At 43.0% G+C, this 23537-nt stretch overlaps 1 protein-coding gene across 8 annotated transcripts in view; it reads right to left on the bottom strand.

Annotated features, from left to right (window-relative positions):
* LOC141500673 (uncharacterized) overlaps positions 1-23537 on the bottom strand; it is a 216332-nt gene that overhangs the window by 7861 nt on the left and 184934 nt on the right. For 7 of the 8 annotated variants that reach the window (XM_074204063.1, XM_074204065.1, XM_074204064.1 and 4 more), the window contains 5 exons: positions 20835-20959; positions 12435-12507; positions 12219-12290; positions 6008-6136; positions 4920-5018 (listed from right to left, as the gene is read on the bottom strand). In XM_074204063.1, the coding sequence (XP_074060164.1) occupies positions 4920-5018; positions 6008-6136; positions 12219-12290; positions 12435-12507; positions 20835-20959 (498 nt within the window). Of the gene's footprint in view, positions 1-763; positions 4147-4919; positions 5019-6007; positions 6137-12218; positions 12291-12434; positions 12508-20834; positions 20960-23537 lie in introns of those variants that run through there. The other variant, XM_074204068.1, reaches the window with a different exon arrangement.

Below are 23537 nucleotides of genomic sequence, written 5' to 3'. Positions count from 1 at the left end.
TAGTCCTATGACCAATTCCTTTTTTGCCAAAGCAGGTTGATACTGTCTCCACAATTTGAGGAAGTAAAGGTCTGGGATTTGGACTCAAGTCTTCCCAGCTGTAGAGGCCACCTCTTGCCTTCTGAGAACAGAAGCTGAGGTTTATAAACTTCTATATTTCATAAAGCACTTTGTTTATGTTATTGCACATTCCTCACCTGACTCCCTAGTAGTGAATAGCACAAGAATTATGACATCATTTAATAAATGAGAAAATGGTGGCTTAGTAAATTTGCCAAAGGCACACAACTGGCAAGTGATGTAGCTGAGACTTGAAGCCAGATATTCCAATTCTAAATCCAGTGTTTTTTCTAGTTACCTGACAAAGGGTGCCCAGAACTTGTCAGAAAGTGTTTCCTTGAATATGGCAGAGTGACAGAATAAATACAGGGAGTTCCCCACCCCCAACTCCTCTAAACAAATGTAGAAAATGCACCACACCAAATCCTGATCAAAAAAGCCAAGAAGGGGCAACTAGGTGGCAAGTGGCAGTGCAGTGGATAAAGCACCGGCCCTAGAGTCGGGAGTACCCGAATTCAAATCCGACCTCAGACACTTAATAATTACCTAGCTGTGTGGCCTTGGGCAAGTCACTTAACCTCATTGCCTTAAATAAATAAAATTTTAAAAACATTTTTTTAGATTTTTCAAGGCAATGGGGTTAAGTGGCTTGCCCAAGGCCACACAGTTAGGTAATTATTAAGTGTCTGAGGCCAGATTTAAACTCAGGTACTCCTGACTCCAAGGCCAGTGATCTATCCACTGCACCACCTAGCTGTCCTATAAAATTTTCAAAAAATGAAATCCAAGAAAAGATCACTACTTTCCAGCTCAGGGTGGCATTGGGCTTCAGAGATATGTCTGAGAACACTGGAATATGTCCAACTTAGTGGGGCCTAAGCTTGAGGATACTGTTGCCTACTGGGTCATTCTTCCAGAGTGGAATAAAGAGGTAATCTGTGCCAAGGGAGCGACACCCAAGCCCTGGGTTATGTATCAAACAACAAATAAAATCAGATCCCAGGAATGGAACAGAGTCTCAGTTCCAACTTCTAACCCAGTCTGAAGCCTGCAGAGGAATGATGAGGGCAGGAAGCTCAGACCAAAGGGGAATTGACACTGGGTGATAGTGCTAGAATTCAATAGCGGTCTAATAAAATTCCTAAAGGGGCAAGTTCACAAGTCTGTTGTCTAGACCCAAACACAGGTCAGGAGTTTGTAGAGACCAGACCAAAGGGGGCAATAATGATCAGACTTTTACTTAGATCAAATCAGTTCATGAACCCTGAAAGCTTGCTGGTTCCCTATCTAAGCTCTCTCTGAGAGTAGGACCAGGACTGGCTCAGTCCTTCCCTCCAGAAACGTCCAGAGTTTGGCTATAATCTCAAATCTGAAGTCAGGAAGGAGGCTGTTATGATGATGATGATGATGATGATGATGATGATGATGATGATGATCGCCCCAGAAAAGAGAGATCAACAGACACCTAGCCCACTCCTTTGCAGCAAAGGGAGATCCACAGGGTAGTGAACTGCTGGTGTTTTCTCACTTTCTTGCTGTATGGATTGGTTCCGCTGAGTTTTTTCCTCTCTCTTTTTTTGTTTTTCCTCTAAAAATATTATTTGTTCTATGGGATAAACCTCTGGGGTGGGGGAAGGGTAGAAACACTGAGGAAAACTATGGTGATGAACTCTAAAAAGTTATTAATAAAAATTAAAAAGCAAAGAAAATGTTTTTTTTCTAGTTAGATTTTTGTTCAGGATAGCCTACATGCCAAGGCAGATGTGACTGCAGAAAATGTGTCTCTTCCATGTCTTTAGCATATTTGATGAGCAGGGGATCCCTTTTTCTCTCATTTCTGGAGTCTCCATTTTTCTACAATTTCTCTATTGTTCATTTTTTGCCTTTTCACTTTTGGTTGTAGGTGTTCAGTCATGTCCGACTCTTTGTGACCCCATGGACAAAACCATTTCCCAAAGTCTGTCCAAGCTCATGTTCACTCTTTCCATCCATCCCATCTCATACTTTTCATCCTATTTCCCCTATTATTCTCCCCAAAGTTTTATGGTTAGACCTACTAAAGAATTGTGCATGAATGTGCATAGGTGTGTGTGTGTGTGTGTGTGTATTGTGGTTGGATAGAGAGCTAGTCTTGGAGCCAAGAAGCCCTGGGTTCAGGTCCTGCTTCTAACACATGCTAGCTATGTGACCCTGGCCAAGTCACTTAACCTCTCAGTATACGAAGCCCACAACATTCCTGGCTGCTGCCCAAACCTCATTCAAATGCCACTGGGAAATATTTAAACAAATCCAGATACAATAAAACATAGAGAATATAAGGGTTTAAAACCAAATCAACCTGTCACTTTCAGGGATCCTCATGTACACTTTAGTGTCTCCCCATTCCCCACCACATACATATTACCACTGCCTAGGCAATGCTCTGTGATTTGACATTGTAGAGAAGGTATGACGTAGGCAATTTCCTCATCTAAAAGATATCGATGAAATACCATGTCCAGAACCTATTTGTGTGTATAAGAAGAATCTATAATTTGTGTAACATGATATCACACATGTGTACCCACAAGTCATAGAAATATATATTATATGTGTATACAGGCCTGCATGTAGGGTGCTATAGATGATATAGCAGCAGAGATCTAACTTTAAGGTTGTGTCTTGCTCAGTTGAATTAAAGGGCAATCAATTAAGAAGGAAAAAACCCCAAGGAGGTAGTGCTTCCCTCCAACAGCCCAAAAGCCTAGCTTCCTCCATTAAGGGTCCAATCCAACAAACCAGTGACAAGTTAAGTCAAATCAAGAATCACTGACTGTCTACTATGTGCCACAGCTTTAAAGAGTAGAAGAAGGTGGTAGATGATTAGACCTGAGGACTATGTCACATTTATATCATGCTGTGATTTATCATCCTCCCATATATGTCCCTTGGGGGCCACCTTCCAAATGACAGGTCTCCCTGTGCTCAGTTTAGCCTTGGTCCTGAACAGCAGACCCAGTCTACTGCTGGGCTTGACCTTGCACTGTCTCTCTTGCTAGTACCTGCCTGTTCTTGTGGTTGGCAGGAGTAGTTTCAGCCAACTCAGGGTCACTTTTCTAACAGCAGTTGTCAGAGTAAGAGGACTTGGGTCAGGGAAGGACCAGGTTAAGTCCTTTAGTCCATATCTTTCAAAATTGCTCAGATGAACACATGAACCAGAGATATAACTGGAGAAAAAGAGAAAGGGGTCAGATCCCAGCAGGCAGCCTTTTCCATAATCCCAAGCTGAAATCAAACCTTATTGTTTTAACAGTGAGATTCTCCCAGGGATGCTATATCCTGACAATCATAGAAAACGATGATTAATAAAGACCTCAAACTGCAGATGAAGTGAAGGGAAATGGTAAGACAAGGTATAGGTAGAGGTTAGAACATATCACAAAAGATGACTTGTGGAAAGAGGTGCTATAAATGATAGTTAAGGTCACCAGAAAAGGAGGTGGATTGGTCATACATTGATGAAATGTGTTGAAACCAAAAAGACTATTAGACCCTCTTAAGAGAATTTGCAGATGGTTGTGAACAAAAATCAGGCAGGATTAGGAGGCATGGACTGGTATGCCACTTATGCTGGTGCTGGGAGTGTTTACATTGATCAACTCATGGTTCCATTAAAATACCAGTTCTAATCTTTTTGTAGAAGCAGAAAATACCAGATCTAATCCTTTTGGAGGAGCAGAAAATGATGACATAGACTATCTTCAACACACTTTTTTTCAATGCTGAGGTACACTTTCCTTATTAGCTGTGTGATCTTGACCAAGTCAGTTGATGGTTCAGTTTTCTCATCTGGAAAAATAGGGGTTTGGACTTGATGGTCTCTGAGGTCCCTTCTATCTCAGAACTCAATGCTGCCTTCTCCATGCTCCCAGTCCTTTCCTCTTCTCAGTGGTCAACTCTGCTGACCGTAGCCTAAAGCCTTGATTTATTCCATAGGAAAGGGAAGGTGATTGTCATGGTGGTTGTCAGACAGTTTCAGTGCTGTCATCTTTGCCCTCTTTGTCTTGGGGTCCTGCTTGGTGTAGCTGGATCTTTAAGGATGGTGCCCTAAATGAGAAGAATGTTATAAAAGGATGTTTCAGTGATGGTTCTTTTCAACCAGCCTTGAGTGGGTTGAGCCTTGTGAGTGGAACTGATTCTCCTTCTCTTTGTATGTGGCTTTCATAATCACTATGGAAGCTTCACAATAATGCTTCCTCTGTATTGGGCAAGTTTCTTCCTGTCTTTGATCCTCATTCACAGTTCCTGAAGGGGAGGAAGAAATGGTCTGGGGCACATGCCATGGCTCTGCCTTGATTCTAGCAATGTTTCTGCTAGTATCAACCTTCTGTGTTTCCTTACCACATATCTGGTGGGAGGAGGACTCCAGGGAAGCAGGAGGGCACAGTAAAGAGGGTCTGAGGATCCAAATTAAAACACTAGCTCTACTACTTTCTATCTGTAATACCACTGGCCAGGTATAAAATGAGGGAACTGCAATTGATGAGTTCCAAGGACCTTCCCAGCTCTAAATTTGTGATCTTTTGATCTGTTAGCAGAAACAGCAAAATAAAAAATACAGTAGTCATTTTTGCAAAGCAAACACTGTCCCTTCTCCACATTCCCACTCATACTACATAGAACAACAGTAGTTAATAGCATCAGCTGGTTAGAACCAAAATTAAACAATGATGCTTTAGAGTTTCCATTTAGGTGACTGAGGGGCCAATTTGCATACGGAATCCCTTCTCTCCAAGGGAAGAAGTATGCTGTCTCCTTCCTTCCAGAGCAGTAACAAATGGATACTGGATATAAAATTTCTCCCAGCCCCTTTTTCCCACCTGGTTGGCCTGATGGACCTGGGTCTCCTTTGTGGCCTCCTGAGCCATTAATGCCAAGGCATCCATAATGTCCAGGGTCTCCTGGTGGGCCAGTTAGACCTACAGAGAAAAGAAACATGTTGTCCAACAGAGGAGAGAAAAATTGAGGCAAACCCAAGGGACTGGGGGGGGGGGTATGAAATCACATGGATAAGTCTTGTAGGAATCTTATCTCAATTCCATCTTAATGAAAGGGCTGGCACATTCTAGTTGTCTGAGGGCAGGAATTAGGGTGAGGGGAGCTATCTCTAAGATCTAACCATTTTATCTACACCTAGGGAAACTGGATAATATTGACTCTTCTTGTTTTCCAGAAAGGAGCTAAAGTCCTCAACTTGTCCATCTCAATAAATAAGTCCCCTCGCAAAAGAACATAAATTTCCTTGAAGGCATAGATAGCTTTAGTCTTCATATTCTCAGTGCCTAGCTCATGATTGCTGTTGGCTGGATCCCAATGAGGAAACTTCCTACAACTTTTCTCCAACTGAGAATCACCAATGGGTATGAGAGTGGAGGATTTGGGGGCAGATTAGCTGAGTTTGGAGCCTGCCTCTGATGCTTCCTACCTGAGGGATGACTCTGGACAAGTCACTTCACCTCCATGGTACTTAGTGTCCTGATCTGTAAAAATGAGGGGGGGGGGGCTGACAGAGACCTCTTTAAGTTTTGAGAGTCTCTGCCAACAATATGAAATAATCACAGCCCAATCACTTAAAAAGCAGCAAATACTGCAGCTAGTTTGGGGCTGTTGGTTCTTGTTCTACAGAAAGAGAGATCTGTCTTAAAGCTGTAAGAAAAATATCAACCTTGAAACTTGGCTCTTTCTACTTCTAAGGTAGCACCAAGGCCACTCTATAAGCTTTTCTAAATCAACAAAGGGGTCAAAAGAAATTGGGTAATGGATGCTGAGCTCCAGTCCTAAAGATGTCAGTTGGAGTGGGGATGGGGGAACTTAAGGAGGCACTTACATATAGGGAACACTCATTAAAGTAGTTGAACTGGGCAAAATTAGTCTAGAACATGCTCAGAAGGGCTCTGTGCAAAGGTACCTGGCAAGCCTTGAGGTCCTGGGATCCCAGGGAGACCTTTCAATCCTGGCTGACCCAGCATTCCTGGAGGTCCAATTTCACCTTTCATTATGATATCCTGCTCAGAGGGACCAGGAAAGCCAGGAGGACCTGAGAAGCAAAACATAGTTTGAAAGTAGTTGGTCAGGGTAGCTAGATGGTGCAGTGGATAGAGCACCAGCCTTGGAGTCAGGAGGACCTGAGTTCAAGTCTGATCTCAGACACTTAATAATTACCTAGTTGTGTGACCTTGGGTAAGTCACTTAATCCCATTGCCTTGCAACAAAGTAGCTGGGAAACCTCTTTTTGTGGTGCCAAGGAATCAGAAACGGAGGGGATGTTCATCACCTGGGGAATGACTGAACAAGTTGTTGGATATTGTGATGGAATGCTATCATACTATAGGAAATGACAAGTAGGATGCCTGCAGAAAAACTTGGAAAGACTTATATGAACTGATGCAAAACAAAATGAAGAGGATAAAATTGTACACAGCAACAGGAAACATTGTACAAGAATCAACTGCAAAGGACTTAAGTTGATATTTAATAGGGAGATGATTCCAAAAAACTCATGCTGAAAAATGCCATCCCTCTCCAGAGAAAGAATCAATGAGGTCCAAATGCAGGTCGAAGCAAACATTTAAAAATGTTTTCCTTCTTTCGGTTTGAATTTCTTTTATAACATGATTAATATAGAAATATAGTTTGTATAACTGTATGTGTATTTAACCTATATCAAATTGCTTACTGTCTCAGGGAGGGGAAGGTGAAGGAGCAACCGGATTTGGAACTCAAAATTTTAAAAAAGAGAATGTTAAAAACTATTTTTACATGTAATTGGAAAAAGATATTTTTAGAAAAAAAGTAGTTAGGAAGGTTTGAAGAGATGGGGGATGATGGCAAGAAGGCCCAGTATCACTGGAAACCCTGGGGTCAAGTCTCTAAGTTAACCAATTCTGAGAATCCCAGAATTTCTCAAGTGGTAGGGACCTTAATGCCCATCTAATTCAAGTCATCCCTCCAAAAGAATGACAAGTGATTATTCAGCTCTTGCTTACAGACCTTCAATGAACCTATCCTGCCATCAAGTCTCTTTACAGTATGTTCCCAGCACTCCCAATTCTGTCCTCCGGGCCTCAGTAGAACAAAGTAACCTCCTAGTCTGTTTCCTCATCTGTAAGTCCCTTCTAGTTATATATCTAGGAGCCTATGGCTAAAATTCTTCCTCTACAACAGTTTTTCAAACACTTAAAAGATGGTTACTGTGTGAACCTACTCTTCTCTGGGATAAGGTCTCAGCTGCTGGCTTACCCTGAAACTTCCCACAGGGGCCAGGGTCTCTCTTCATCCTGGAAACATCCTTTTAGTTGCCGTGTCTGCCCCCTTCTCTCACTTATAGGCTCTTCCATTTGGGGAACGGACCCAAGCAAGTCAATCTTTATTTTCTTCCTGACTCAGCTTCTGACTTTGTGGCCTTGGGCTCCATGCCATTGTTGGGTCCCTTCCCCTGTCCCCTCTCTCTTCTTTTCGTCTGTTTACTCCACCTATCAGATTGGGAACTCATGAAGGGTGGGGATTGTCTTTCTTTTTGCTCACATGCTCATCATCACCTTGCCTGCCAATCACCAGTTTCTTCAGCTGGTCTCATGTGGCATAGCCTTGAGGAACAACACCATTCTGCCTGAGCTCCTCTGGATATGCTCCAGCTTCTTAATGTTCAAAACTGCCCCCAGAGCTAACCACAAGGCTCCAGATACTACCTTTTAGGATGGAACTGTCATCTCCTCATTTCCAGAAGCTCCGCCCTCTTTAATAAAGTCCAAGATTTTTTTCTAGTCACTACGTCATACTCCTGACTCATATGTAGCATGTAGTCCACTATGAGCCTCTAGATCTTTGTTCAAATGAACTGTCAGTAGCCAATACCTCCCTGACCCAGTACTTGTAAGGCTCATTTTAAAAAATCCAAGAGTTACTCTACTATTGAATTTTATCTGATTTGATTCAATCTAAAGTACAAGGTATTTGGGCATCCTGGCTCTTTTGTCCTTTGTGTTAGCTCATCTTTTGAGCTTTAGGATACTGGTACATGTAACGAAAGTTGTTCTTGATGTCTTTATCCAAGTCACTGATAAAAAGGTTAAACAGCATAGGGACAAGTATGGATCCCTGGGGCACTCCTCTGAAGACCTCCTTCAAAGCTAACATCAGACCATTAGTGACCTCAGTCTCTTCCCATCTTTGCCACTAGAGGAGCATGCGAAACTTTATCAAATGCTTAGTTGAAATTTCAGTAAAAATTATGGCCAACCTGCCCCTGATTATGAGAGTCTAGTAACCCCAACAAAGGAGGAAAACAGTTTGGTCTGGTGTGACCTGCTCTTATTGAAGCCGCTAGCTCACTTTTCTTTGGGGTTGTGGCTTCCTTTTTTCACTAAGCCCCTTATTCTTACAGCCTAGAATTTTCCCAGGAATCAAAGTCAAGCATACGAGCTTCTAGTCTTCGGTCTCTATGCTTTTACCCTCCTCCTGGCCCCATTTCTTTTGGACAATTAGGTTGTTTGACCTTCTCCAGGCCCAGAGTACCTCTCCTCTTAACTGTGATCTTTCTTTTTTAATTAAATTTAATTTTTTTCAATTAACAAAAATCCATTTTCTTTCCTTTCTACCTCCCCCCTAACCCATTGAATAAAGAGGAAAAACAAAACCCTTGTAACAAGTATGCATAGTCTCACCATGAGCTTTCAAGGAGGCCTGACAATGGTTCAGCAGCCACACTTGCCAATTTCACATGACCTTGAACTAGGCCTTCAGTTCCCTCCCCTATTCAACAAGGGCCCGGGTAGAGGTGATTTCTAAGAGCCTTCTGGTGCTATTAGTCCAGGATTCGGGGTGGTGTGAGACAGTTCAATGGCCCGGCCCGTTGCCAGGGCCAACTGAAATTGCTGATTAACTTTCAGGTCCCCCCCCCACTCCCCCATCCCCTACCCCTGCCTGTCCCCTTTGCCTGAGACAGGAGAGTTGTGGAGTCTGTTGGCTGGGAAGATGGAGAAAGAAAGGGGGAAAATTTATCTAAGGGCCATTCCTAAGGAATCAGGGGGAATTGGGAAAGGAAGATGCTCCAGGCCCCACCCTCCTGAATTTTGGGCTATATGGGCCAGGTCAGGCCAGGCTGGGCCAGCCTGTCTTCTCTTGGCAGCTGGTTTTAATTCCTAAAGATTGGCTTCTGGGGAAGGGGATTCTCCTCAGGAAAAAAACCACACTGTTCTCCAGCATTGGCAGTTATTGCTTCAGGGAGCTTTGTGAATGAGCCACTTGAAACAAGACTGGGAACTGGGGACAGTCAGAACAGAAGCTAGCAAGGGTTCCTGCTGCCTGGGGTCAGCATCAAAAGCCCTGAGGTTCAGGCCGACTTGGCCTGGAAGGTTTGTGGGGCAGAAACAAAGGACAGTGAGATGGCCAGGAGCCAAAGAGAGTGAAGGTGCCTGTTAGGGAAGACAAAGAGGAGAGCTGCCAGAGAAGGGGAGAGAGTGAGGGATGGAGGGAGAGGGAGGAGAAGAGAGGAAGGAGAGAGGGAAGGAGAAAGGGAGGGAGGGGAGACAGAGATAGAGAGAGAGGAAGGACTAGACAAGGAAAGAGGAAGAGAGAACAGGGGCGAGAGAGAGAAAAAAAGATAGAGGAAGGGAGCTGGGAGAAAGGAAGAGAGACAGAGGGGGCAGGGGAGTGCAGGAGAGAGGCTGAGAGGAAGAGCAGGAAAAAGAGAAAAAGTTGGGAGTAGAGAAGTAGAGAGGGAGAGCGAGAAAGAGAAAGAGGAAGGGGAGAGAGAATACCTTAAGAAAATTGCTTTGATCCATGGCCCCTTTCTCAACATGGCAGAGAGAGGTGAGGGAGGGGTGGTGAGAGGAAAGAGGAAAGATGTGTGAGCTTGTGTATGGGTCAGAAATGAAGTGAAAATGGTGGCAGCAGAGTTTGTGAGAAGGGTCTCATTTTGGAAGGGGAGGAGTAAGTTTAGCATGGAGAAGTTTGGAGTTGAGCTGAAATGACCAGGTCCTATTTGATTTTTCCCTCCTGAATCCCCTGGAATCAGGCTTGAAGCCACAGATAAGTTCCAATGAGGGAGGTTCTCTCCCCCTCCAGCTCCAATTTATCCTGCTGGCCATGCTCCTTTATTTCAGCACAGGGAGCCAGGCTGGAGGATGGATGGTCTCAGGGACCAGAGCTTCCTGAATGATCCATGGGGCTTGCAGGACTAAAGGAGGCCCTGAAACAAAATGGAGGGAGATCCCAGTAGGAGACCCAGCCTTTGGTGGCTCTCTTGCCACCCCTTCTGAATGTTCAGCCCCCCCCCCCCCAGAGAATACCAAAAACGATGCTAGGCCCCACACCCTGCTGCCAGTGAGGGCTGCTTGCAGGCCTGAGCAATGGCAATAGAAGAAGCATGGGTAGTGGAAGCTAGGGAAAATCTGAATGAAATAAAGAAGTGGGGGGGGCAGGGGAAGGGGACTGAAAGGTCAGAATCAGTGACTCAACAAGCCCTTCACATGTTTCAGGCATCATGCTAAGTAGTGGGGATACAAAGAAAAGTCAAAATGTGGTTGCTCTCTGCCCTCAAGGAGTTCCCTATCTAGTGAGGGAAACAGCACATAAGTCAATGGGTACAGAGAGAACAGATCGAGTGTTGCTGGTGATGATATTGGAGGGCAGGCACCATCAGGAAAAGGAAGGGGCCTGGGAAAGGAAAAGCTGAGCTGTGTCCTTCTAGGAGGCAGGAAGTGAGTGGGGAGAGGATTCCAGGGAGGGAGGAACACACAAGTGCAGAAGCATGGACATGGGAGATGGGCAATGGAGTAATGAGTTTGAGGAAGAACAAGCAGCACCTGAGAGTGCATGACTGGGAGTAAAGGGTGAAAAGACTAGGAAGGTAGGAAGGGGTCAGTGTGAAGGTTTTGAAACAGCAAACAAAAGATTTTTATTTGATCACGTAGGTAATAGGGAGCCACCGGAGTTTATTTAGCAGAGTAAGAGTGACATGCTGAGACCTACACTTTAGAAAAATCACTTGGACAATGAACTGGAGTGGGGTCAGGGAGAATACAGCAAAATTATATTATCGATATAATGATACTAATAGAATCCCTATATGAGATGTGATTTTATCTGATAAATTGCAGAGTGCAGACTGGTGGTAGAAGCTTTTGAAAATCCCCATAAAGTACTCAGGGGGCAGCTAGTGGTTACACAGAGTGCTGGACCTGGAGTCTGGAAGATCTGAATTCCCATCTGGCCCAGATACCTGTATGTCCCTGGGCAACTCACTTCACCTGTGTCCCCCATCTGTAAAATGGGGATAATGACAGCACCCACCTCCCAGGGATGGTGGAGGATCAAATAGGATGATATTTATACAGAGCTTGGCCCACAGTAGGTCCTATATCAACGCTTAGTTTATTCACTTCCTTTTGTAGCCCCGCCTTGCATTTATCTGAAAAGATAGGCTATTAAAACAACATTTATCCATATCAACCCTGGTAGATCTAGGGAGATTTGGGGGTGGGGGAGAACCAAGACTTGGCTCAGCAGTTGAGAGCTTATTAGCTAGTCAAAGGGACACTGATGTTGTTGTATTTCCATTGGATCAGAGGATCCTGGAGCTCAGAAGTCATAGGCCAACTCTCTTTTTTGAGAGGAAGAATCTGAGGTTAGGAAAGGAGAAGGGACTTGCCCAAGGTCACAAAGAGGATCACAGATCTAGAGCTGGAAGAGATCTTATTAGAGGCCATTGAGTCCAATACCCTCATTTTACCAAGGAGTAAATTGAGGTCCAGAAGATAAAGTCATTTGTCTAGGGCAGTGGTCGAGCACCTTTTTTTCTGCCAAGGGTCAAAACTTAAAAATTACCCAGCTATATTTGGTCAAATAGTTAATTAATACACCTTAAAAAGCTCCTAGATTTATTAAATTTACAGTCCCTATTGTAATTGCCTTGGCAGCACCAGACCACATGATTTTGCCAACCAGAAGTTCTCTCCCCTCCCCCAAGGTCACATAGCTAGATGTGAATTCAGATCTTTCACACTCCATATATAACTCTGCCCACTGTGCCACTTAGCTGCCTAGTTTGAAAAACTGTAACCAATTCATACACAGCAATTGATTGGTTTTAGAAACCCAAGTGGTGACTGCTCTCTTACCTGAAGGACCTCTAGATCCTCGATTCCCTGGAGGGCCAGCTGAACCAGGAACACCAGCAGGACCCTTCATCCCTGCAATGCAAACCATCACAACTTCAGTAAAAATGCAGCCCCACCTCTCCCCAAAGTGAGCAGAGCATTAAGGTCTCTGAAGATTTGAATTGGCACCATTGGCAACCAACCAGGGGGTAGTTCAAAACCTATTCCTGGAAATACCTTGGCATCCTGGGATTCCTCGAAAGCCAGGATTCCCCTTCATTCCACTGATCCCTGGCCACCCAGGATTGCCCTGAAAAAAAGAGAACTCTCTTAGCCAAGGGGGTAGAAGGAGGTGCTACTAGGTTGAGATTTGTAGGAAATGGTAGAAAGCATTCACCAAAGTGGATGAGGCACAGGAAGTTGGGGTGTTCTGGGTTTGAATTCTGCCTTCAATACTAACTTTGTGACTAAACTTCTCTATTTCTCTCTTTTTTTTCTTCTTCTGTAAAATGGGGATAATGATACCCATCATGTATATGTCACAAGGGCTACTAAGATTCCAGTGAAATGATGTTTGCAAATCAATCAATAATTTATTATGCTATGCAATATTTGAGTGAGTTCACTGAGGAGTCTTTGACATTCAAGATTGCCAATAATCCCTTTTATTATCTGCTAGCAATGATTAATAAAATGATTAATTGACGAGAAAAAAGAAAAAATATTATGTTATGTCATAGAACTGGAAGTGGAAGGGACCTTAAAGGCCTTCATTTTATGGAGGAGGAAACCAAGGATCCAGGGAAATAATTTGCTCAAGGTCACACAAAACAGTTGATAAAGACCAGATTGAACCTTAGGCCCTATGATTCCCAAGTCAGACTAAGAATATATGAATGAAGCAGTGCTACTGAGAGGGGAGGCACAATGAAAATCTTAAAACATTGTATGGGAGTGGGGCAGAGCCAAGATGGCGTCAGGAGAGGATCATCTCTTAGGTGCTCTCTCTCTCTCTGATATTTCCAAACTTCTAAACTAAGGACTCTAAATGTTCAAGAGACAAACCCCACAGATCGATCCAGTGTTGCGATTCTCCAGCCCAAGGTAACCTGGAAAATAGCAGAAAGGCTTCACTCCAGAGGATTACAGGGGTGGACTGCCGGAGTGAAGGAACTTCAGCCTCCCGGAGGCAGCCCCAGGGCACTGGGAGCCGTGGCTCACAGCAGAGGGGGCAGTTTCCTGATCTAGACCCCAGGGAGCACCGGGCACAACTTGGGGGATCAACGGGGGACCTCTGCCAGAGTGAGCAGATGAAGCCCAGCCATCAGGGTACTCAGTGAGCAGCGTGGCTGTGGCAGCCCAGATCCAGGAAACAGAAGCAGGCAGAGCCAGTAAGTGGGAGCCCCCAGGGATGAGTGCTGAGCCTAGGTAGGGCAGTGGAGAGAGAGACTGCTGAGGTCTGTCCTCTGTCCCTGGAACAGGACTCTGGGGTTCTGACCACATTCAGTTCCTGATCTCAGTCTAGGCCCTCCATGGAACAGCAGGGCCCCCTCCACCTCAGCCCTGTTTGGGCGGGGGCTTGTGGTCATTCACCAACTGGGAGGGAAGACAGAGCCTCACACACTGAGATCCGTGTGGGGGTGTCCCAATAATACTCAAAGGCTCAGGAAGCACCCCCAAACCAGGCACAGACTGTAGAAATGAGTAAGCAGAGAAAAAAGAAGAACACCATTGAGAAATACTTTGCCTAGGATCCCAAGAAGGATCAAAATACTCAATCTGAAGATGAGGAAGTACAAACTCCTGTATCTAAAGATAAAATAAAAATTGGGCTCAGGCTATGACAGTACTCAAAAAAGACTTTGAAAATCAAGTAAGGGAGATAGAAGAAAAATTGGGGAAAGAAATGAGATGCAGGAAAAACATGAAAATGAAGTCAGCAGCTTAGTCAAGGAGATCCAAAAAATGCTGAATAAAATAACATGTTAAAAACCAGCTTAGGTCAAATGGATAAAACAGTTCAAAAAGTTATTGAGGAGAAGAATGCTTTAAAAAACAGAATTGGCCAGATGGAAAAAGAGATACGAAATCTTTCTGAGGAAAACAAATCCTTCAGATGTATAATGTAACTTAGGAAGACTGCTGATTTTATGAGAAATCAATACACAATACTTCAAAACCAAAAGAATGAAAAATTAGAAGAAAATGTGAAACATCTCATTGAAAAAACAACTGATCTGGAAAACAGATTCAGGAAACATAATTTAAAAATTATTGGAATACCTGAAAGTCATGATCAGGAAAACAGCCTAGACATCATTTTCAAAGAATTACTACAGGAAAATTACCCTGATATCCTAGAAGCAGAGGGCAAAATAGAAATGGAGAGAATCCACCAATCTCCCCCGAGAAAGAGATCCAAAGAAAACAACCCCCAGGAATATTATAGTCAAGTACCAGAACTCCCAAGTCAAAGAGAAAATATTACAATCAGCCAGGACAAAATTCAAATATCGTGGAGCTGCAGTCAGGATCTCACAGGACTTAGCAGCAACTACATTGGAAGCTCGTAGGGCTTGGAATATAACATTCTGGAAGGCAAAAGAGCTCAGAATGCAACCGAGAATCAACTACCCAGCAAAACTGAATGTCTTCTTCCAGGGAAAAGATGGACTTTCAATGAACCAGGGGAATTTCAAATGTTCCTTTTGGAATGGATAGAGCTCAACAGAAGATTTGATCTTCAAATACAGGACTCAGGTGAAGCATAGAGAGTGGAGGAGAAGGGGAAAATATGAGGGACTTAATGATGATGAACTGCATGTATTCCTGCATAGAAAAATGATACTGATAATACTCATTTAATAGAGCAGGTAGAAGGAGCTTTTATAGATGACTCACAGGAGAGAGCTGAATTTGAAGATATAGTGTAAAATGGAGTCAATGGCTAAATGGGAAATGTAATGGGAGAAAGAAAAAGGAGAGGTGGAATAGGCTAAGATATTTCATATAATAAGATTTTTTTTTATTACAATGAGCTACTGCAATGATATGGAAGGGGGGAAAGCAAGGGGGAATGAGGGAAACTTCGCTCTCATCTGAGGTGGCTAGGAGAGGAAACAGCATATATACTCAACGGGGTATAGACATCTACAGTAAGAAGGAGAGAAGGGGGACAGGGGGAAAAGGGGATGTGAGTGATAGAGGAGATGATGGACTGTGGGGGGAGAGTGGCCAGATATAACCATTTTCTTTTTTACTTCTTGCAAGGGGCTGGGACTGGATGGCCTGTCCGGGACCATAGGGCTGGGTAGATGCTGGGTCCAAGGGGTGGTATGTAGGCTAGGGACATCTTGGCCCCAGGGCTGGGGATATGTCTGATGCACCACTCAGCTACCCTACAGCACATTTAAGAAGAGGGACAGAGTGAAAGGAGAGAGAAAATATAGGATATGGTAGTGGGGAAGTATGAGTGGAGGGAGTTGTGATCAGCAATGGCAACGGTGGAAAAATACGGAAGTAACTTTTGTGAAGGACTTATCATAAAGGATGTGAACTACCCATGACAGAGTTGGAGGTGTTGGAACACAGACTGAAGCACATTATTTTATTATTATTGGGGGGGGGTGTTGCGGGGCAAATGGGGCTGGCTGGGTGGCTTGCCTGGGGCCACACAGTTGGGTGATTGTTGAGTGTCTGAGGCTGGATTTGGACCCAGGTGCTCCTGGCTCCAGAGCCAGTGCTCTGTCCACTGTGCCACCTGGCTGCACCTGTTATTATTATTATTATTATCATTATCATTATTTAATTTTAATTTTTTTCTTTACTTTATCACTCATGTGGGTCTATATTTGGGGGGGAGTATTATGTTTACTCTTAAACAAGAATATTTTAGTAATGTATAAAAAGCACCATTTGTACAAAATAAGAATAAATAAATTTTAAAAAAACCATTTTATCCATTTTGTACTCCACAAGAAGTAGTAACATATAGTGGAAAGACTGTTAGACTTAGGGGCAAGAGAGCAACGTTCTTCTTCCAATTCTCAAACTCCTTGTTTACTAGACTTTGAGTCACAGCTTGCTCCTCTGTACAATGGGTATGATACCTTATGTACTACCCTAAGTCTCATCTGCCTTTTGTAAGGAAAGATCCCTGTAAACATTAAAAGTGTTGCCAAAAATGGGATCATCAAGTTGATTAATTTCTTAACTTCATTTTTAATTTTTTATTTTTAGGCAGTGGGGTTAAGTGACTTACCCAAGGTCACACAGCTAAGTATTTATTAAGTGTTGTAGACTGAATTTGAACTCAAGTCCTCCTGACTCCAGGGCTGGTGCTCTATCCACCATGCCACCTAGGTGCCCCTGATTAATTTGTATATACAATCTCATTTCCTCAGAGAAACCCTTTGAGCACCATGTACTTTGAGTGTAACCTGAAGTCTCCAACATGAATTGGAGAGGTAGAAGAAACAGATGAAATGTGCTTCCAACCTTTAGAAATTTTACTGGTGATTTTTTCCAAGGTCACTGAATTAACAATTTCAATAATCCTAATTTTTTTTTCCATTCAGAAATTCCATGTGCTTTTCCCATTGCCTACTCCATACTCATGTGCTCAGTTCAAGAGGAATACTGCTAGGATCATTTCCTTGCAATTCCTTACCCAGCCTCTGGGACACACATTGAGAATGTATGTCATATGGGTGAAAGGAATTGACAGGGAACATACAATCCCATTTGAAGAGTGCTTGCATCAGTTTATTTCATCTCATACTTCTCTGAATTCTGCATGTTCCCTGTTTCTTGAGGAATAATAACTTTGCTTTGAGACTTCATATGTTCTTTTAAAATTACTTTCTTTTGCTTCTAATCCGCCCAATTTTCTTCCACTTATATGGGGGGGGGGGTTCTAAATCTGTCATTCTTTTTTTTAGAGGTCCTAATTCTCTTGAGAGATTCTGTCATGTGTTCCAAAAATCTACTCTGTTGTTCATTAACTGTTTTTGAGTATTATTTTCCAATGTAATTTCCATTCTGATATATTTTTTGAAATCTTTGGGTTTTTTCCCCCAATGAGAATCTTTGGTTCATTTTCTGTCATAATAGAATACTTGTTCAATACATTATGGTCATTTTTGGAGTTGTGTCTCAATTTCCCTTTTGTTATCATGAGCTTCACTTTTGCTTTTCCTGTTTATAATCTACACTTTTCTCTTGAACTTTCTGCCTTTGTACCTTTCCTTTGCATGCTCAGTGGTCTATCTCTGGTTTTCCTCCTTACTTGTCTTCTCCTTCCGCTACTGCATAGCTTTCCCCACCCCACCCCCATTGCTTTTAAGGTTGGGAGCTATGGGACCCTGCCCAGAGTAAAATCTATATGGAGATGACAGACTCCATCTGGGTTTCTAGTCCCCCTTTTCATCAGGAAAAAAAGGTCCTTCCCCTGTAGCTAGTTCAGTGATGACATGCTTCCTCTTCTCTCCTCCCATCCATACCGATATGCTCCATAACTGGGCAGAATCAACGTCTTCCAACTCCCATGGTGTGGAGAGAAGTCCAACTGAGTCACTAGGACCAAGGGACACCAGGCAGGGGTTATGGTCCTGACACATACCTGATATTTCTTGCTCTAGTAATGGCCAACATGGGGGGGATGGGAAAAGTGAGTGGGATCTGAAGTATTTAAGCTCTTAAGTTATTTCCAGAGGCTTTTACCTTTTGGGGGTGTTTGTGTCTCCTTATAGATTCTGCATTAGCTACTCTCATTTGGGTGCAACTCTATTGCCTTCGAGGTTGTGAAATTGGAGCTATATGTGGAAAATGACTACACTACCAACTTGCTAATCGTGTGATTGTAAATTGACTGTCCATTGAGAGCACATCAGAAAGAAGGATGGGGTTCATTGGCTCCAAGAGCAAACTCTGGTTCCAGCTCTCTCAGCACTCTTAGTAGCCAGCATCTACCTATGCGCCAAGGAATAAGGCTCTCAAGCTTATTGAACTGGATTTAGTTCAGAGTTTCTCAAAGTGGAATTTTGACAGCAATAATACATCATGTGGGGCTAATCAAGGAAGGCTTCCTTGAGATGAGATGAAAGCAAGAGATGAAGAACACGGATTGGTAGAGAAAATTGGGGAGGACATTTTGGGTGGGCAGACAAGGCAGAGGCATTCCTGTCTAGGAGTAAGAAAAATGTTTATAGGAGATGGCATCCAGCCTAGCTTGGCTGGGGCAGAGAAACTGTATAAGGGAAAAAAGAAAATTAAGGTTGGGGAGCTGAGAGATAAGACAGGAATAATTTGGTAAAGGGTTTCTAATAACAGGCTGAGGGGTTGGGATAGGATGCTCCAAGGAATAGGACATGTTCTAAAGTCTTGAGCAGGGATGGTCCATGATGACTAACTTACTAGTTAACTCAAAGACAGATCAGAAGAAGGAAAACCTGAAGAAAGGGGAATGGAGCTTTGCAATGCCCTGGGACAGCCCACCAGGGCTCAGTGATGGACTGCAGAGAGCAGGGGCTGGAGGCAGCAAGATCAATTTCAAGGCTCTTACAGCAGTCAAGGTGATGAGGGTACCAGCCAAAGTGGTCACTACAGAAATAGAAACGAAGGAAATCTATGAGATGTGGTTGTTTGCTTGTTTGGGGTGGGGGCGTGGTGCAGGGCCTAGGATCTCACTGAGATAGTGAGGAAGGTCCTTCTGCCAATGCAGATGGGCACCTGCTTTGCATCTTAGATTCTTAGATACTTGCCTGAGGGTTACAGGAGATTGGAGTCTTATCCAGGGGGACCCAGTCAGAATAAGTCAGGGGTGAAATTTGAACTCAGGTCCTCTTGGCTCCAAGATCAACTCATCTCTAGCCAGTACAACATATTGCCTCTACTAAGAAACATTGAAGAGATAAAAATCAAGAGAGCAGAGACCTATCCAGAGAGCAGGAGTAATGGGTACTGCACCTGCGAGAAAGGACCCATGGTGAGAGGTTGGATGAGCCACCATCTTGTGGAGTGTATGTATGTGCATGTGAAGAGATCTACTGTGCATGGGTGCATCTGTGCATGCATGTGTATTTGTGCTGTGTATTACTGTGTATGTGTGCATGTGTTTATGTGAGTTATGTCCATCTGTATGTGCGTTGTATATGTGGTAATCACACACATGTGCATGTTTGTATACACATGCATGTGCCTATGCATTTGTGTGCATGTGTGTATACTGATTATATACATCATATTGTTACAACAGTGTATTAATAGGAGATTTATCCAAGCTCATATATAGGATATGATTTGGGGGGCTGGAAGGGGCTTGATCTACCTATGAGGCAAGTTGAAGCCAAGTTATAGTGAGTACTGAATTCTAGATTATAAGTGTTAGTATTTTCTACTGTAAACAACAGGAAGTCACTGAAGGAATTAGAGCAAAGATATAAGAGGAGCAGACCTGTGCCTTAAGGAGACTGATCCAGCGGTGTTGCTTGCCAATAGACCAACTAAGAAGATTGGAACAGTTCAGTTTAACATTAATAAAGAACCTATTCATAGCTTTAAAATGGCAAGAGTCATTGAGAAGGAAAACTTGAGAAGATTTGGTGATGTATTATAGATAGAATAAGTAAGTAGGGAAGAGAAACAAACCTAGCCTCCAAACCTTTCCTGGAAGGAAGGAAGGAAGGCAGGATAGATGGATGGATGAAAGGGAAAAGCATCATTGTCCAACTAGAATGAGCCAGTTGGGTTCCTAGTGGGGCTTGAAGAGGACCAATGGCATCAGGAGGGTGATGCCTTAACTTGCAAGTGAATTGAATTAAAGTGAGGCAGAACTGTGTAAAGTAGCTAGGTGGCACAGTGGATAAAGTGCCTGAACCTGAAGTCAAGACTCAGGACTCAAGACACTTATTGGCTGAGTGATACTGGACAAGGCATTTCACCCTGTGTGCTTCAGTGTGTTAAAGAAAGGAGAGAATGGAGGCAGTAAGATCATAGTTAGTGGTCTTCTAGGCCACTCAGACTTCTAGTTGTAGAGTGGAAAAGGACTTTAAAGGTCATCTAATCCTAACCTCTCATTTTACAGTTAAGCAAACAGATTCACAGGGAAGGCAATGACTTGGCTAAGGTCACACAGTTAATACATGGCAGAGTAGAGATTTTAATTCAGGTCCAATGACTCCAAATTCAGTATTCTTCAGTAACAGGTGGTAGGAATGGGACCAGAAAGAAGGGAATTGATTCAAGAGAAGTGGTGGAGGCAGAACTGACAGGGTCTAGCAGTTGACTGCATGTGGGAAATGAAAGAGTGGGCGGAAGGATAGAGAATTGAAGGTAGCAGGTACAGCAAGGGAATTACACATTATAGAAAGCTTTGGGGTAGGTTTTGCTTTCTGATGAAGCAAATGTCACTAATTAGCAGCTAGGGACCAGTCTATGAGGCTGCTCTAACCCAACAGACTCATTAGATTCGTAGAGGGCAAGGAGGGCCCAGGTATGCTGCTGCTTTTAGAATTCGCCACTGTGTCGAAGAGAGCACATTGCAGCTGATTGCTAAAGAAAACATTTCAGATAGAGATTTTCCATACAGAAGACTCTGGCTTCTGTACAGAATCCCTTCTTCCTTCTATCCACGCTTACCTGAGGACCAGGTGGTCCTTGATCTCCTTTGAAACCAGGCAAACCAGGTTGCCCAGTTGGGCCCGGGTCTCCCCTCTTTCCTTTCACTCGTCCATTTTCAGGGACACCCCAGGGACCTCTAGGCCCTGGAAAACATTTATAATGCAAAACAGATGTCTATATCACTATGAGCAAGAGAATGAAATACAGAAAGAAACTTTTGGAAAACATCACAATTAACATGTGTCCCTCCCCTCAACCCTAACCCTTGCCCAAGTTTTCTCTTCTCCAGAATAAATATCCTCTGTTCATTAAACCATATGTGGACAGCTTTCATTGTTGGAAATTTTCCCCTTAAAAGGCTGAAATCTGTTCTCTTCCAGGTGACAGCCTATAAAATATTCCAACATGATGAGTGAGTCTCCCTTTTAAAGCTTCCCTTCTCCAGTTTTCAGATGGTCAACATTCAAGGACCTTCAGCATGCTGGCCAAATGTTTTTTTCCTAAATCACAGCACCCAGAAATAAGAACAATAACCCAGGTATGGTCTGACCAGGGCAGAGGACTATCACCTTCCTGATTGTGGGTACCAAGTCATTTTTTTTTGTTTTTAGGTTTTTGCAAGGCAATGGGTTTAGGTGACTTGCCCAATGTCACATAAGTGTCTGATGCTGTATTTGAACTCAAGTCTTCCTGACTCCAGCGCTGGTGTTCCATCCACTGTGTCACCTAGCTGCCCCCACCAGGCCACTCTTTAGGCAGTCTATGATCATATTAGCTTTCTTGATCACCATATTACACTGTTGAATCATATGGTACTTGTAGGTCAACAACCATCTTTTCCCAGACAACCTACTATCTAGCCATGTTCCTCTCCATCTGGTACATGTGAAATTGATTTTTTCTTGAACCAGAGTATATAACTTTGCATTTATGCCAATAAAATTTCACCTTATTGGATTCAGCCCAATGTTCTAGTCTATCAATGTTTTCGGATACTGACTGCCATCCAGTGTGCCAGTTCTGCCTCCTAGCCTGTGCCATCTGCAAAATGATAAGTATGTCATCCGAGTCTTTATCCAAATCATTAATAAACATGTTAAATAGCACAGGTTTAAGCACAGATATCTGGGGCACTCCACTGGAGAAAGGTGACATCAAACTAATAATGATTACTCTTAGAGGTTGTCCATTTAGCTGGTTACACATCTAACCAATGGTACTATTATCTCACACATATCTCTCCATCTTCCCCCTAAAAACTGCATAGGATATTTCATTCAATATATTGCTCATTAAAATCTCAGTAAACTCTATCTATAGAATTTCCCTATCTACTGGTTTAGTAATGATAGAAAGATTAGATGGGTAGATAGCTAGACAGGTAGAAGGGTGGACAGATGGATGGATGGGAGGGTGGATGATGAATGGATGGATGGACAGGTAGGTAGGTAGATGGATAGATAGTCCAGCACTATTGTTACCTTGACTTCCTTTTCTAGATGTTCATTAACCATATCTATAATGATACATGCCAGAATTTCATCACCACCATCAACCATTAACAGGCCATTAATCACCTACTGTGTACTAGACATTGTGCTAAGGACTGAAGACATAAAGAAAGGCATGCATACAGTCCCTGTCCTAAAGAAACTCAAAATAGAATAAGGGAGACACACTTAAACATGAATGTACATTCAAGATGTATATACAGTGGGAGGTCATCTCAAGGAGTTCAGGGGCCAGGAAAGGCCTCTTAATTTCCTCAGAAACTGAAGTCAAGGTCACAGGTTTACAATATCTAGATTTTATTATATTCCCTTGATTTTGAAGATCAGGAAGATATATGCTTTTCTCCAGACCTATGGCAGCTATACAATGCTACACAACCTTTCACATACCACTGATTCATACCTACCAATTCATTCATCAGCTAAGATCATAGTTTATTGGGACCAAGAGTCGTGAATCATCAAGGGCAACAAAGCACTTTCTTACTATCTCATTAATTATCTTAGGTTTCCATTATTAACTGTATTTGCCTTGTGCTTTTCTAGTCACTTTCTCCATTTAACAATTCAGCACACATTTACTAAGATCCTCTTATTGGCAAGGCATTGAAGTTACAAAGAGAAGAGTAATACCATCTCTTCCCTCCAGAGGCTTACACTTTACTTGGGTATGAAGATGTGGAAAACACATATGTTTTTGTGTTTTTTGTTTGTTCAGGCATGTCTGGATTTGAAGTTTTCTTTGCAAACACACTGGAGTGGTCTGCCATTTGCTTCTCCAGTTCATTTGACAAATGAAGAAACTTGCCCACGGTCACAGCGCTAAGAAGTGTCTGAGCCAGATTTGAACTCATAAAGACAAGTCTCCCTGACATCAGGCTCAGTGCTCTCTCCACTGTGCCACTGAGCTGCCCAAAGAAAACATATATACATGTAAGTAAATAGAAAGTATATATGAAATAATTTCAAGAGGGAGAGAATGATAACAATGGGGAAGGGATGGAAAAGAAAGAACTCATGTAGGAGGTGGCACCTCAACTGGGCTTTCAAATTTTGATTTTAGATCAAAGAATATCATAAAATAGAAGCAAAAGAGTAACTTCTAGACATGAGAAAAATTTGAGACAAGGTAAGGAGATGGGAAAAAGAATGCTGTGTATGGAGGACAGTTGGTAGGTCAGTTTGAATGGAATAGACAGTACAAGAAGGG

This window comes from Macrotis lagotis, chromosome X (assembly GCF_037893015.1).
Source record: "Macrotis lagotis isolate mMagLag1 chromosome X, bilby.v1.9.chrom.fasta, whole genome shotgun sequence".
Lineage (NCBI taxonomy): Eukaryota > Metazoa > Chordata > Mammalia > Peramelemorphia > Peramelidae > Macrotis > Macrotis lagotis.
This window is presented reverse-complemented; position numbering and strand designations above follow the sequence as displayed.